Genomic DNA, 13,562 nt, shown 5'->3' with positions numbered 1-13,562 from the left:
TACCACAGAGGAAGCCACTGCTGTCCAAAAAAAAGATTGCTGCACGTTTACAGTTTGTACAAGAGCACCTGGATGTTCCACAGCAGTACTGGCAAAATATTCTGTGGACAGATGAAACCAAAGTTGAGTTGTTTAGAAGAAACACACAACACTGTGTGGAGAAAAAGAGGCACAGCACACCAACATCAAAACCTCTTCCCAACTGTGAAGTATGGTGGTGGGGGCATCATGGTTTGGGGCTGCTTTACTGCGTCAGGGCCTGGACGGATTGCTATCATCGAAGAAAAAATTAATTCCCAAGTTTATCAAGACATTTTGCAGGAGAACTTAAGGCCATCTGTCCACCAGCTGAATACGCCTTCTGGAGTGGCCCAGTCAGAGTCCTGACCTCAACCCGATTGAGATGCTGTGGCATGACCTCAAGAAAGCGATTCACACCAGACATCCCAAGAATATTGCTGAACTGAAACAGTTCTGTAAAGAGGAATGGTCAAGAATTACTCCTGACCGTTGTGCACGTCTGATCTGCAACTACAGGAAACGTTTGGTTGAAGTTATTGCTGCAAGGTTCAACCAGTTATTAAATCCAAGGGTTCACATACTTTTTCCACCAGCGCTGTGAATGTTTACATGGTGTGTTCAATAAAAACATGGTAACATTTAATTCTTTGTGTGTTATTAGTTTAAGCAGACTGTGATTGTCTATTGTTGTGACTTAGATGAAGATCAGATCACATTTTATGACCAATTTGTGCAGAAATCCATATCATTCCAAAGGGTTCACATACTTTTTCTTGCAACTGTATTACAATTTCTACTATTGTGGATTGATTCACTCTGCTGCGGAGGAAAGGGGCAATGACTGTAGAAAATATCGATATCAAACAAAACTATACTAGACTGTCCCATGGAGCACTGGTTTATGGAGCAAGGAGATGTTCATGATAACCATCTGAGAACTGATTACTCAACCAAGCTCACAAATCTGGAGATACCCTGATATTTCTAGTCATTTACCATTTCAGGTTATATAAAGCAAGCATTGTGAACCATAGCTATGCAACCAATGGAATCCTGTTGGGCACTACATTTTTGTGTGTAAGTATGCAATGAATATGTGAAAACCGTTTTTCAATATTCTCTATAGTAATGGCCATGCGGTTCGCCCCGGCAGTCAGTTCGCGGCGAACTTTGCGCGTTCGCGATCCGCCGAACATGCAAACATATGGCGATGTTCGCGCGCGACAATTTATTTTGCATTGTGCCAAACTTTGACCCATGACACATCCATCAGGTGGGACAGGACAGGCAATTGATACTTTCTACATAGTGCATTTGAACTGTGCAGCACTTGTGTGCGGTTCTGCTGCGATACTGCAGCTATATAAAGGGACAAACGCTATTGGAACAACTAATTGCAACGGGTGTGATATACCAGTTGCCCCAAAAGAACTGATTGAGGGGTGTGTTATACCTGCTTCCACAAAAGACTGATTAAGGGGTTTGATATACCGGCTTCCACCAAATACTGATTGAGGCCTGCAATATACCTGCTTCCACAAATACTGCTCTTCTCTAGGGACTTTGTCACAGGGTCATTTTGAAAATGACAGGCAAAGGAAGAGGCATTCCGTTCCGCAGGGGTGGTAGGGGTCGGGCAGGTGCACCAGGCTGGAGCCTAAGTGGATAGTTGGAGAAGGCGCGTGCGATTACTTCAAAGGAAGCACCAGAGTTGGTTGAATGGCTCACTCAGCCTTCCGCTTCTGCACCCTCCTCATCTTCTGTATCTGCACCTTCCTCACTCTTTGCTGTGTGCACCCCCAAAGACACCACCAACACCACCACCATAGCCCCTCCACTCGAGTCAGAGGAATTATTTTCCCATCCATTCCCAGACCTTACCGATGCGCAGCCATTCTTGACATCGGATTAGGAACAGGAGGTAGCAACGGCCGCCACCCAGCGGTCTGACGACACCACCCAGATCAGCCCAAGGAGGGAGGTCCCCGCTGTTACTGCTTACTCCGAGATCTCAAATGTCAGTGGTGGTGAAGGTAAGGATTATGACGTATCGATGGACGTCACGTGGGTGCCCACAAGAGAGGAAGAGGAGGGGAGTTCAGAGGGAGAGACGGAGCAGCAGAGAGGGAGGAGAAGGAGGAGAAGCAGGCACAGCTCGCAGGGCATAGCAGGCAAAAAGCAGACTGCAAATGTATCTGGAGCGAGCCATCCACCATGCACGGTCACATCTTGTGCTCCCAGGACGCCGGCACATGGCTCAACTGCTGACAATAGTGTTGCCATCTGCAGCCTGTGCTATGAACTCATAAGTCACGGTAAGCCCAAAACTCACCTAGGGACGACCGCCTTAAGAAGGCACCTGGCCTCCCATCACCGAGTCCAGTGGGAGCAATGCCGTCAAAACCCACAAAGCCACATACCCGGCCCTCCACGTCCTGCCTCTTCTCCTTCTCCTCTCTCCTTCCATTTGTCCTCCACTCCACCTTCCACCGTGCCATCGTCGCGTTCCTCTGGCATAAGGCAGGCTTCCGTGGCCAAAATGTTCCAGCTCAAAAAGATGATGATGCCAAATAACCCTCTTGCCCAACGGCTGACCGCTGGCTTGTCGGAACTGCTAGCCCGCCAACTACTGCCATATAAACTGGTGGACTCGGAGGAAATATTTCTCCCAGAAGGGCATCCCAGAGATATAAGGCCACGTTCAGCGGCAAGTGAATATATCTCTGGCACACAGTGTCGGTGCCAAGATACATCTGACCACAAACACGGGCAGGGAAGGTACATAACTTTTACTGCCCACTGGGTCAACCTTCTGACGGCCGTCAAGCATGTAACCTGTGGCTCCCGTGTGGATTTGGTGTTACTGCCATAGATTGCATGCAAGCCTGCCTCTTCTTCTCCTCCTCCTACTCCATCCTCCGTCTCCTCCTCGGCTGACACTTTATTTTCCACTGCTACCGCCTCTTCCGCTGCGCCCCCCAAGCTCCCCAGAACCTATTCAATGTGCCAGGTGAGACGTTGCCATGCTGTGCTGGGGCTGTTGTGCCTGGAAGCCAAGAGCCACACCGGTCCTGCACTGATTTCAGCTCTGCAGTCACAGGCCGATCAGTGGCTAACCCCGCTCAATTTGACAGTTGGTAAAGTGGTGTGCGACAACGGTGCCAATCTGCTGAGCGTGCTGAAACAGGGCAAAACGACACACGTGCCGTGCATGGCACACGTCCTGAACTTAGTCGTGCAGCGATTCGTTGCCAAATACCCCGGGGTTCAGAATGTCTTGCGGCAGGCCAGGAAAATCTCAGGCCATTTTAGAAGATCTTACACGGCCATGGCTCGCCTTGCTGATGTTCAGCGGCGACACCACTTGCCCGTCAGACGTCTGGTTTGTGACAGTCTGGAACTCCACCTTGTATATGCTTGATAGGCTGCTCCAGCAGCAACGTGCCATTAACGACTACCTGTATGAACTCTGCAGCAGGACAGGTTCTGGGGAGCTTGGTTTCTTTTCACCGCGCCAGTGGCTGCTTATGCGCGACGTATGCAGACTTCTGCGGCCATTTGATGAGATCACCAAACTGGTCAGTCGCAGCTAGGGCGCCATCAGTGACATCGTACCTTACGCCTTCTTTCTGGAGCGTGCACTGCATCGTGTCATTGATCAAGTTCTACAGTTCTATTTTTATCCAGTGACCGCCTAATTTACCTCCAGCCACATCAGCCAAAGTTATTTTCTGTCCGGTGATTCCAAATTTTTGGGGCCTGTACTCCAGTGGCCTACAGCAAAATTTTTATCCAGTGACCGCCTAATGTACCTCCAACCACAAAATCACAATTTCTTTTGTGTCAGATAAATGCAAAATTTTTAGGGCCCGTACTCCAGTGGCCTACAGTAACATTTTTATCCAGTGACCGCCTAATGTACCTCCAGCCACATCAGTCAAAGTTAATTTCTGTCCGGTGAATGCCAAATTTTTGGGGCCTGTACTCCAGTGGCCTACAGTAAAATTTTTATCCAGTGACCGCCTAATGTACATCCAGCCACATAATCACAAGTTCTTTGGTGTCAGGTGAATGCCTAATTTTTTAGGCCTGTACTGGCCGACAGTAAAATTTTTAGCCAGTGACCACCTAATGTACCTCCAGCCACATAATCACAAGTTCTTTTCTGTCAGGTGAATGCCTAACTTTTGGGGCCCGTACTCCTGTGGCCTAAAATAACATTTTTCTAGGCTCCAGCAGGGCACATTTTTGAGAGTTTCCCTTTAAGACGCATAAAAATAAATGGCCCCTGATTAAAATACATATTTTGGGGGGAATTTTGGCCAATGATCCCCCTCTGGTATATCACTGTCCATGTTGTGGGACTATTTGTGTACTTCTAGTAAGTGTTTGCTGGCTGCAAATATGACCTGAAGGTTTTTCAGGTTCGCCTGCCATAAAAGTGAATGAGGCCTGCCGCGAACGCGCGGTTCGCGAACATTTGATCGTGAACGCGTATCGTCCAGGCCAGACTAATCCTCTATTACTTGAAGTTACAGACGCTACTCTCTCTGTGACCTTAATGTTTTAGGTACGCTATTCTGTTTAAGTTACAGACCCCCCAAGCTTAAGGCAGGGTTGAGTTGGATTCAGGGCTGGCCTTTGGGGTGTGCGGGCTGTGCGGCCGCACAGGGCGCCATAGCAACAGGGGCGCTGGGCGGCCGACAGCTCGCAATGTAATATGCGGCAGGCGAGGCTGCACTTGTGTTCTCCCTCGGGGCGCCCCCTCCATCTCCCCCTCCCCTGTCTGACCTGATTCCTCCTCCCCTGTCTGACCTGATTCCTCCTTCCCTGTGTCTGACCTGCCTGCTGCCCCCGCCGCTGCCAATAAGAAGAGAGACAGGAGGAGGAGGGGAGGGGCTGTGGCCACTGCGCCACCAATGAAGATAACTGACCTGAAATACAAATACAGGAGGCGGGTGCCGGAATCAAATAGCCAGCACCCGACCTTTGTGACAGGGAGCTGCGATCAGCTGCAGTTGAGTTAACCCTTCAGGTGCGGTACCTGAGGGGTTAACTGCCGCTGATCACAGCTCCCTGTCACAAAGGTCGGGTGCCGGCTATTTGATTCCGGCACCCGCCTCCTGTATTTGTATAGGAAACGTTGGTGGCACAGTGCGCCCCCCCCCCCCCCCAACACCCCAGTATAAGAAACATTGGTGGCTCAGTGGGAAGTGCCAATGAGGGTTAAAAAATAATTAAAAAAATTAACTCACCTCCTCCAGTTGATCGCGTAGCTGCCGGTCTCCTGTTCTTTCTTCAGGACCTGTGGTGACGTCACTGAGCTCATCACATGGTCCATTACCATGGTAATGGATCATGTGATGTATCATGTGATGAGCACAGTGATGTCACCACAGGTCCTTTGACAGGTCATGAAGAAAGAACAGGAGACGATCAATTGGAGGAGGTGAGTTAATTTTTTTAAATTATTTTTTAACCCTCATTGGCACTGCCCACTGCGCCACCAATGTTTATTATATTGAGGGGGGGCGCACTGCGCCACCAATGTTTATTATACTGGGGTGTTGGGGGGGCGCACTGCACCACCAATGTTTATTATATTGGGGGGGCGCACTGTGCCAATGTTTATTATATTGGGGGGACGCACTGCACCACCAATGTTTATTATATTGGGGGGCCCACTGCGCCACCAATGTTTATTATACGGGGGTGTTGGGGGGGGGCGCACTGCGCCACCAATGTTTATTATACTGGGGTGTTGGGGGGGGCGCACTGCGCCACCAATGTTTATTATATTGGGGGGGCGCACTGCACCAATGTTTATTATATTGGGGGGGGCACACTGCGCACAACGACGGGTTAGGGAAATTTCACAGCAGAGTGCGCATGCGCTGGGAGCCTCGCCGGAGGTTAGGGTAGGGAAAAATTATGGGCCAGTGCACAGGTGCGGTGATCGGATGGATGTTCTCAGCTGGACACCGGCCGACACTGCGCATGCGCTGGGAGCCTCACCAGCGGTTAGGGTAGGGAAAAAGCACTGGCCCGTATGTAATTTTTCCCTTCCCTAACCGCTGGTGAGGCTCCCGGTGCATGCGCAGTGTCGGCCGGTGTCCAGCTGAGAACATCCATCCGATCACTGCGCCTGCGCACTGGCCCATAGTTTTTCCCTACCCTAACCGCCGGCGAGGCTCCTGGCGCATGCGCACTCTGCTGTGAAACTTCCCTAACCTGTCGTTGTGCGCCTGCGCGGCGCTGCACACCTCCTCACGTCATGTCCGGTGCGACCGGAAGTGACGAAGGTAGGGAAATCTCACGAAGTAGGGAAGTATAACATTACACCGGCCTTTGGGGTGTGCGGGCTGGTAACTACTTGGTTGGATAGTCAGCCAGCCTATGCCATGATGCCAGCAACAAGCAGTGTTTTTTTGTTTTTTTTGGGGGGGGGGGGCGCGCCACAAGGTTAGCTCGCACAGGGCGCCTGAACACCTAAGGCCGGCCCTGGTTGGATTGACCCTGACTTTGAACTTCTGAAGTCTGACCTTGTCTGCTTGAATTATGGTATTTCATGAACACTGCCAGCCCTGACCTTTTGCTTAAATTCTGTCTCCTGGTTTTGCAACTACAGGCTGGTTTCTAGTTACGTCAGCCACTGCCCATGGATTTCACAGCAGAGACTTTGACCTCCATTTGTGATATCAACGATCCAGGTAGGCCTCGTGTCATACAGTTTTATCAGATTAAATCTTCAAATAGAGCGATGTCCTTCACATATACAGACAGATAAATGCTGTTACTGAAGCCAGGTAAAAAGTAATTACAATTGCATTTTATGAATTGGATCCACACCGAGTCTCCATGAGAAAAAAGCACCAGGCAGGAAGCAAAATTTGTAAGTAGTGCAGTCTCACGCATTGGGGCAATAATTTTTAAGGAGTTGGCCCATCTCACACAATCCGAAACAGAGCGCCAAATACATGGCAAACCCCAATTATCTATCCCTACAAGACAATGCGTGAAGTCAGAAACGTGAGTGAGCTCCTGAGCCCAAGGCTGTAATACTTACTTGGCTTGGAGGTAGGTGAGAGCCTCCTGGAAGTTGTTGTTCAAGAACATATCCAACGCGTTCATACATTCAGACAGCGAAATCTTCAAGTCTGAGTCTGGCGGCCTGGGGGGTCAAAGACGAGACAAGGTCAGCTCATGTATAAGGGATCATTCACACGACTGTATGTATTTTGCAGTCCGCAAAACACGGATCTGCAAAAAAAAAATGATGACATAGAAACATAGAATGTGTCGGCAGATAAGAACCATTCGGCCCATCTAGTCTGCCCAATATACTGAATACTATGAATAGCCGCTGGCCCTATCATATATGAAGGATGGCCTTATGCCTATCCCATGCATGCTTAAACTCCTTCACTGTATTTGCAGCTACCACTTCTGCAGGAAGGCTATTCCATGCATCCACTACTCTCTCAGTAAAGTAATACTTCCTGATATTACTTTTAAACCTTTGCCCCTCTAATTCAAAACTATGTCCTCTTGTAGCAGTTTTTCTTCTTTTAAATATTCTCTCCTCTTTTACCTTGTTGATTCCCTTTATGTATTTAGCAGTTTCTATCATATCCCCTCTGTCTCGTCTTTCTTCCAAGCTATACATGTTAAGGTCCTTTAATCCTTCCTGGTAAGTTTTATCCTGCAATCCATGCACTAGTTTAGTAGCTCTTCTCTGAACTCTCTCTAGAGTATCAATATCCTTCTGGAGATATGGTCTCCAGTACTGAGCACAATACTCCAGATGAGGTCTCACTAGTGCTCTGTAGAGCGGCATGAGCGCCTCCCTCTGTCTACTGGTAATGCCTCTCCCTATACACCCAAGCATTCTGCTAGCATCTCCTGCTGCTCTATGACATTGTCTGCCTACCTTTAAGTCTTCTAAAATAATGACCCCTAAATCCCTCAGATACTGAGGTTAGGACTGTATCACTGATTTTATATTCTGCTCTTGGCTTTTTACGTCCCAGGTGCATTATCTTGCACTTATCAACATTAAATTTTAGTTGCCAGATATTTGACCATTCCTCTAGTTTTCCTAAATCCTTTTCCATTTGGTGTATCCCTCCAGGAACATCAACCCTGTTACAAATCTTTGTGTCATCAGCAAAAAGACACACCTTACCATTGAGGCCTTCTGCAATTTCGCTGATAAAGATATTAAACAATATGGGTCCCAGAACAGATCCCTGAGGTACCGCACTGGTAACAAGACCTTGGTCTGAATATACTCCATTGACTACAACCCTCTGTTGCCTGTCCCTCAGCCACTGCCTAATCCATTCAACAATATGGGAGTCCAAGCCCAAAGACTGCACTTTATTGATAAGCCTTCTGTGTGGGACAGTATCAAAAGCCTTACTAAAGTCTAGATAAGCGATGTCTACTGCACCTCCGCCATCTATTATTTTTACAGACATCCGTGTGACTTCCGTATTGCATCAATTTTTTTTTGCAGATCCATTGTAACAATTAGACTTTGCGCAATAACTTCATGAATGAATTTGTACTGTAAAAACTTGGAACCGAATCCGAGTTCAGGAAATGTTTTTTTACAGTATAACTTATATTACGAAGTTATTGCGCAAAGTCTCGTGAGACTTTGCGAAGCAATAACTTCGGCTCATCGGAGCCAATACATTCTAATACTGTACGGAGCTCCTGCTCCGTACAGTATTAGAACAAAGTTTTATGTGAATCGACTTCTGATGTTTCATCCAAAGTCGATTCGCTCATCCCTAGTAACAATGCTGTGCTTGTCTGCAAAACGGGCAAGAATAAGGACATGTTCTATTTTGTTTTTGCGGAACGAAGATGCGAAAATACGGGCAGGGAATGCCCACTTAGTCATTTCCGTTTTATTTCAAGCCCCATTGAAATGAATGGTTCCGTATACGGACCTGTAAAAAAACGGAATGGATACAGAAGAAAAATACGTTTGCGTGCATGAGCCCTAAATGTGTATTACATACGTATACATTCTGCTAGTAGTAATAATCAGGGGTACAACTATAGCTATAAGGCCTCTTTCACACAAGCGTGTCCGGATTAGGTCCGGATGCGTCCCGGTGCATTGTGGCAAACCCGCGCGAGTAGGAACGCAATTGCAGTCAGTTTTGACTGCGATTGTGTTCCGATGTTCAGTTTTTATTGCGCGGGTGCAATGTGTATTGCACACGCGTGATAAAAAACCGACTGTGGTACCCAGACCCGAACTTCTTTACAGAAGTTCAGGTTTGGGTTAGTTGTAGTGTAGATTGTATTTTCACGCACGGTTGCTAGGAGACGATTGGGATGGGGACCTGATCATTATTATTTCCCCTTATAACATGGTTATAAGGGAAAATAATAGCATTCTGAATACAAAATGCATAGTACAATAGGGCTGGAGGGGTTAAAAAATAATAATATTTAACTCACCTTAATCCACTTGTTCGCGCAGCCCGACTTCTCTTCTGTCTTCATCTGTGAGCAATAGGACCTTTAATGACATCACTGCGTTCATCACATGGTCCATCACATGATCCATCACCATGGTGATGGATCATGTGATGAGCGTAGTGACGTCATCAAAGGTCCTATTGCTCACAGATAAAGACACAAGAGAAGCCGGGCTGTGCGAACAAGTGGATTAAGGTGAGTTAAATTATTATTATTTTTTTTTTTTAACCCCTCCAGCGCTATTTTACTATGCATTCTGTATTCAGAATGCTATTATTTTCCCTTATAACCATGTTATAAGGGGAAATAATAATGATCGGGTCTCCATACCAATCGTCTCCTAGCAACCGTGCCTGAAAATCGCACCGCATCCGCACTTGCTTGCGGATGCTTGCGATTTTCACGCAACCCCATTAATTTCTATGGGGCCTGCGTTACGTGAAAAACGCACAAAGAGGAGCATGCTGCGATTTTCACGCAACGCACAAGTGATGTGTGAAAATCACCGCTCGTGTGCACAGCCCCATAGAAATGAATGGGTCAGGATTCAGCGCGGGTGCAATGCGTTCACCTCACGCATCGCATCCGCGTGGAATACTCGCCCGTGTGAAAGGGGCCTTGCTGAAAATGCTCGTAAATAATCATTAATTTAAATGCTGAGAGTTCTACTCCATAAACTAATTTGAGATATAACAAGTTTTCTTTGCAAATTGCTGCATCCTGGCAGGAAAACATGTCTGCAATACCCGCCTGTCTATACCAAGTACAGCAAAATGCTATTAAGCAGCTGAACTAATAAAAAAGGTCAATTATTGATTTACTCTATAATATAAAAGTTTCACTGTTCTATTGGACTATTCCGTCCACACTGTGTATGCCATGTGCAGGGCCTGATGGGGCTGAAATAATACCGCCTGAATGGGCATGAGCTGCAATACCGGACATAGTGAGTACAGGAAAGAGGCGCTGGGGGGAAACAAAACAAAAAATCTCTAATTTCAGCCAATGTATATCGCAAACGACCAGATTTTTAATCGATTTTGGAATGTATGGGGCAGATGATCATTTGACATTTTGTTCCAGCCCACTCTGTTGGTTTAGGTTACTGTTAAGTTCCTCTGTGATCTGCCAGTTTAGCCTGGCATGGTGATGGTCAGATTTAATGGGCGACTGATCGTCTGCATTCCAACCAATGTTTATATTGTGCAAGAAGCGGTTGCCGCACTTCAGCAAATGGCATTTACGGTATCATGTAGAGAAAGTTAATAGAAGGCACTTATAAATGTATTGTGATTGTCCATATTGCCTCCTTTGCTGGCTGGATTCATTTTTTCTATCACATTATACGCTGCTCGTTTCCATAGTTTACGTCCAACACTGCAGAGCAGATACAAGGTGGCCGGAACGGGAGCTGCTGCGCATGCGTGTCTGTGCACGCTCCCACAGTCGGCTCTTTTTTCCTGTAATGTGCAAGCACGACCACCGATGCAGGATTGCAGGGTAGCTGCGACCCCTGGATACGAGCTGCGTAGAACGTGATGGAAAATGAATCCAACCAGCAAAGGAAGCAATATAAAGACAATCACAATACATTAGTAAGAGCCTTGTATTAACTTTCTCTACATGATAAATGCCATTTGCTGAAGTGAGTCGACCCCTTTAAGGCCATACGATAGACCTGCCATTACGTCATTAACCGTTTGCCTATGTATTCATGAAAATAAGGTGATAATATTCATTATCGCTGCGGGCTGTGAAGTAAACTGCTGTTTTGGATCTATCTGCATCATAGGCCATATGGCCACTAGAGGGCAGCACATATAAAACCGCAAAAAAAAATCCATTGGGGTCCCTTTAAACTTAAATAAAATAAAGCATCCTAAATCTATCCGTCTCTGCTATTAAGGCTATGTCCATATCTGCACTGGGTCCTCCGTCACAGATTCTGTCAAAAATACTCTGTAAGTGATATAGTAAAAAGCAGGGGTGTAACAATCACCCAAGGGGCCCAACACCACCAAGACAGGAACATGAAAAGCTTATCATTATGTTTGTTTTTCTTAATCCACAGGGATAACGCACACAGTGATGTCACGTTGCTGGGATAATGTGCCCAGGAATAATGTGCACAGTAATGTCACCGTACTGTAATAAAGCTCACAGTGATGTCACACGGGTATGATACTATGTGCAGAAATGTCACTTCACAGAAATATTGCAAAAAGTAATGCTCTGTTCCAAGTGATACATATGTGTGTTCACTTTTCCACGTTTATTTGTCACTAGGATTCTTTAGGTTTGCAGCTCTCTTACAGGCTACCCCCTGAGGTCTGGGGGGGAAGGGGGTGTACATCAGGTTCCTCACCCCCCTGCAAAACCCCTTGGGCTCCAGACCTAGTATTGTTGAGCTCCGTGCCAACACCTGAGGTGGCAGCCTGGGTGGAACCCAGAACACAGACGGGCGTACCCTTGGCTTTGGCTGGGGATTGCCTTTTTGTCTCAGTCCCTTGCAGGGACTTGGAAAGGTTTATAGGGGGCCCTTCTCTTACAGAGAGGACCTGAGATGGACCTCGTTTTTGTGTGGCACGCTGCACAATTTTGTTGCACGGGTGATGAAAGCACGCTCCTTGCCTTGGTCTTTTTAAAAATAATATGTCTAATTGGAGATGGGCCCCTTAGGTACTGGGGCCCCTTAGCTGCTGCTGTGCTTGCTAACCTGGTGGTTACGCCCATGGCGTGCATGACTCAAGGTTTTGTTTTCTTAACTTTTTGGGATGACCCCTTTAAGTGCAAAACAAAAATAGAAAATTGCTCCTCAAATGACTGACTCTCCACCAAACTACACTCTGCCGACTAATGGAAGCCTGAACTCAGTCCCAGTTTCTGAGAGCAACTTCACACAACGTCGCAAGCCAGATCCAGGACTGACCCAGCAGAGTACCAGAGGAGCCTCCTGTGGGCCCTGCCGCTGACCTCAAAGTGGGCCCCAAAGCTCCAGGAGAAAAACCCATTTGGAGCTGCATCTGAAACAAAATTCTTGCACTAGGGTCTGTTTCTTTGGTTTGAAACCAATTAGTCTTCCCTGAGAATGATATCCCCTGGTGGGCCTAAGGAACCCCAGTCCGGCCCTGGCCACATCCATCGCGCGGCAGCTGTCTCCAGGTAGCCTTAGCCTCCTGAGCCGCCAAGACTGATTTACCACTTACATCCAGAAATAGATGGTAGGATTGTCTCCGCTAGAAAGAGGACAATACCGTGCACCCCGTTTCTCCAATCTCCACTATCAGTACTCCATGGACTGAAGTCTTCCATGGACTGAAGTCCCAAGGGAATGTCTACTGTAAACATTGACATAGCAGTAATCACAGCTGGGCCGCCTCGCTGCTTCACCTGTGCCTTGCACGGTCTACCTGTTTTCGTCTTACGTCACCGAGGTGGTGCTCAATGGAGGGTGTGTGTGAACTGAGGCAGCTGCAATGTGTCATACCAGATAGGAGAACGCGGCAGTGTCACCTGAACTGGTGCCTCCTACGCCTCCTCCTTGGCAGCCATTGTGCTAGGTGTTATATAGCAACTGTGAATTTTACTGGCCCTCTGCAGACGGAGGATATAGGCGTGTGTGATACCGCTCATTCTTGTTCTGCTCTTTTGCCCAAAAATAAATCCACTTGTAAAACCAGTTTGCCCAGTTACCATAGACTGTGCGCGGCATACTGCGGAGATCAGGGTAATGTGGCTGTATAACAGTCACTTGGTATTTCTGAGTATTCCAGCCCTTGGTAAACAAAGGTCAGTACATGTTAGCTGCGTCCTCGGATCACTGATGGCCCTGACGTCCACATATTACGCTGATGCAATCAGACCAGTTCCTGTTACACTTGCCGACACTTTGTTCTGTTTAAAAGGAGCCTGTCACCAGGAAATTCACCGGTTATCCAGGCACCATGCATTATAGAGCTAGCTGAGCCAAATGTAATGATACCGTTCACTTAGAGATCCGTTGCTTAATCCATATGGAAATGAGCATCTAAGTGCACTGA

The 13,562-nt window shown here is 47.3% G+C and overlaps 1 protein-coding gene across 1 annotated transcript in view; it reads right to left on the bottom strand.

The window, feature by feature from the left end:
* Positions 1-13,562, bottom strand: part of TTC39A (tetratricopeptide repeat domain 39A) — a 70,039-nt gene that overhangs the window by 43,183 nt on the left and 13,294 nt on the right. Inside the window, exon 2 of the mRNA XM_040407415.1 lies at positions 7,088-7,192. Within this exon, the coding sequence (XP_040263349.1) occupies positions 7,088-7,192 (105 nt within the window). The remainder of the gene's footprint in view (positions 1-7,087; positions 7,193-13,562) is intronic.

The sequence above is a fragment of the Bufo bufo genome, chromosome 9 (genome assembly GCF_905171765.1).
Source record: "Bufo bufo chromosome 9, aBufBuf1.1, whole genome shotgun sequence".
In the NCBI taxonomy this organism is placed as follows: domain Eukaryota; kingdom Metazoa; phylum Chordata; class Amphibia; order Anura; family Bufonidae; genus Bufo; species Bufo bufo.
Note: the sequence above shows the minus strand (reverse complement) of the source record. Positions and strands in the feature narration are given on the sequence as shown.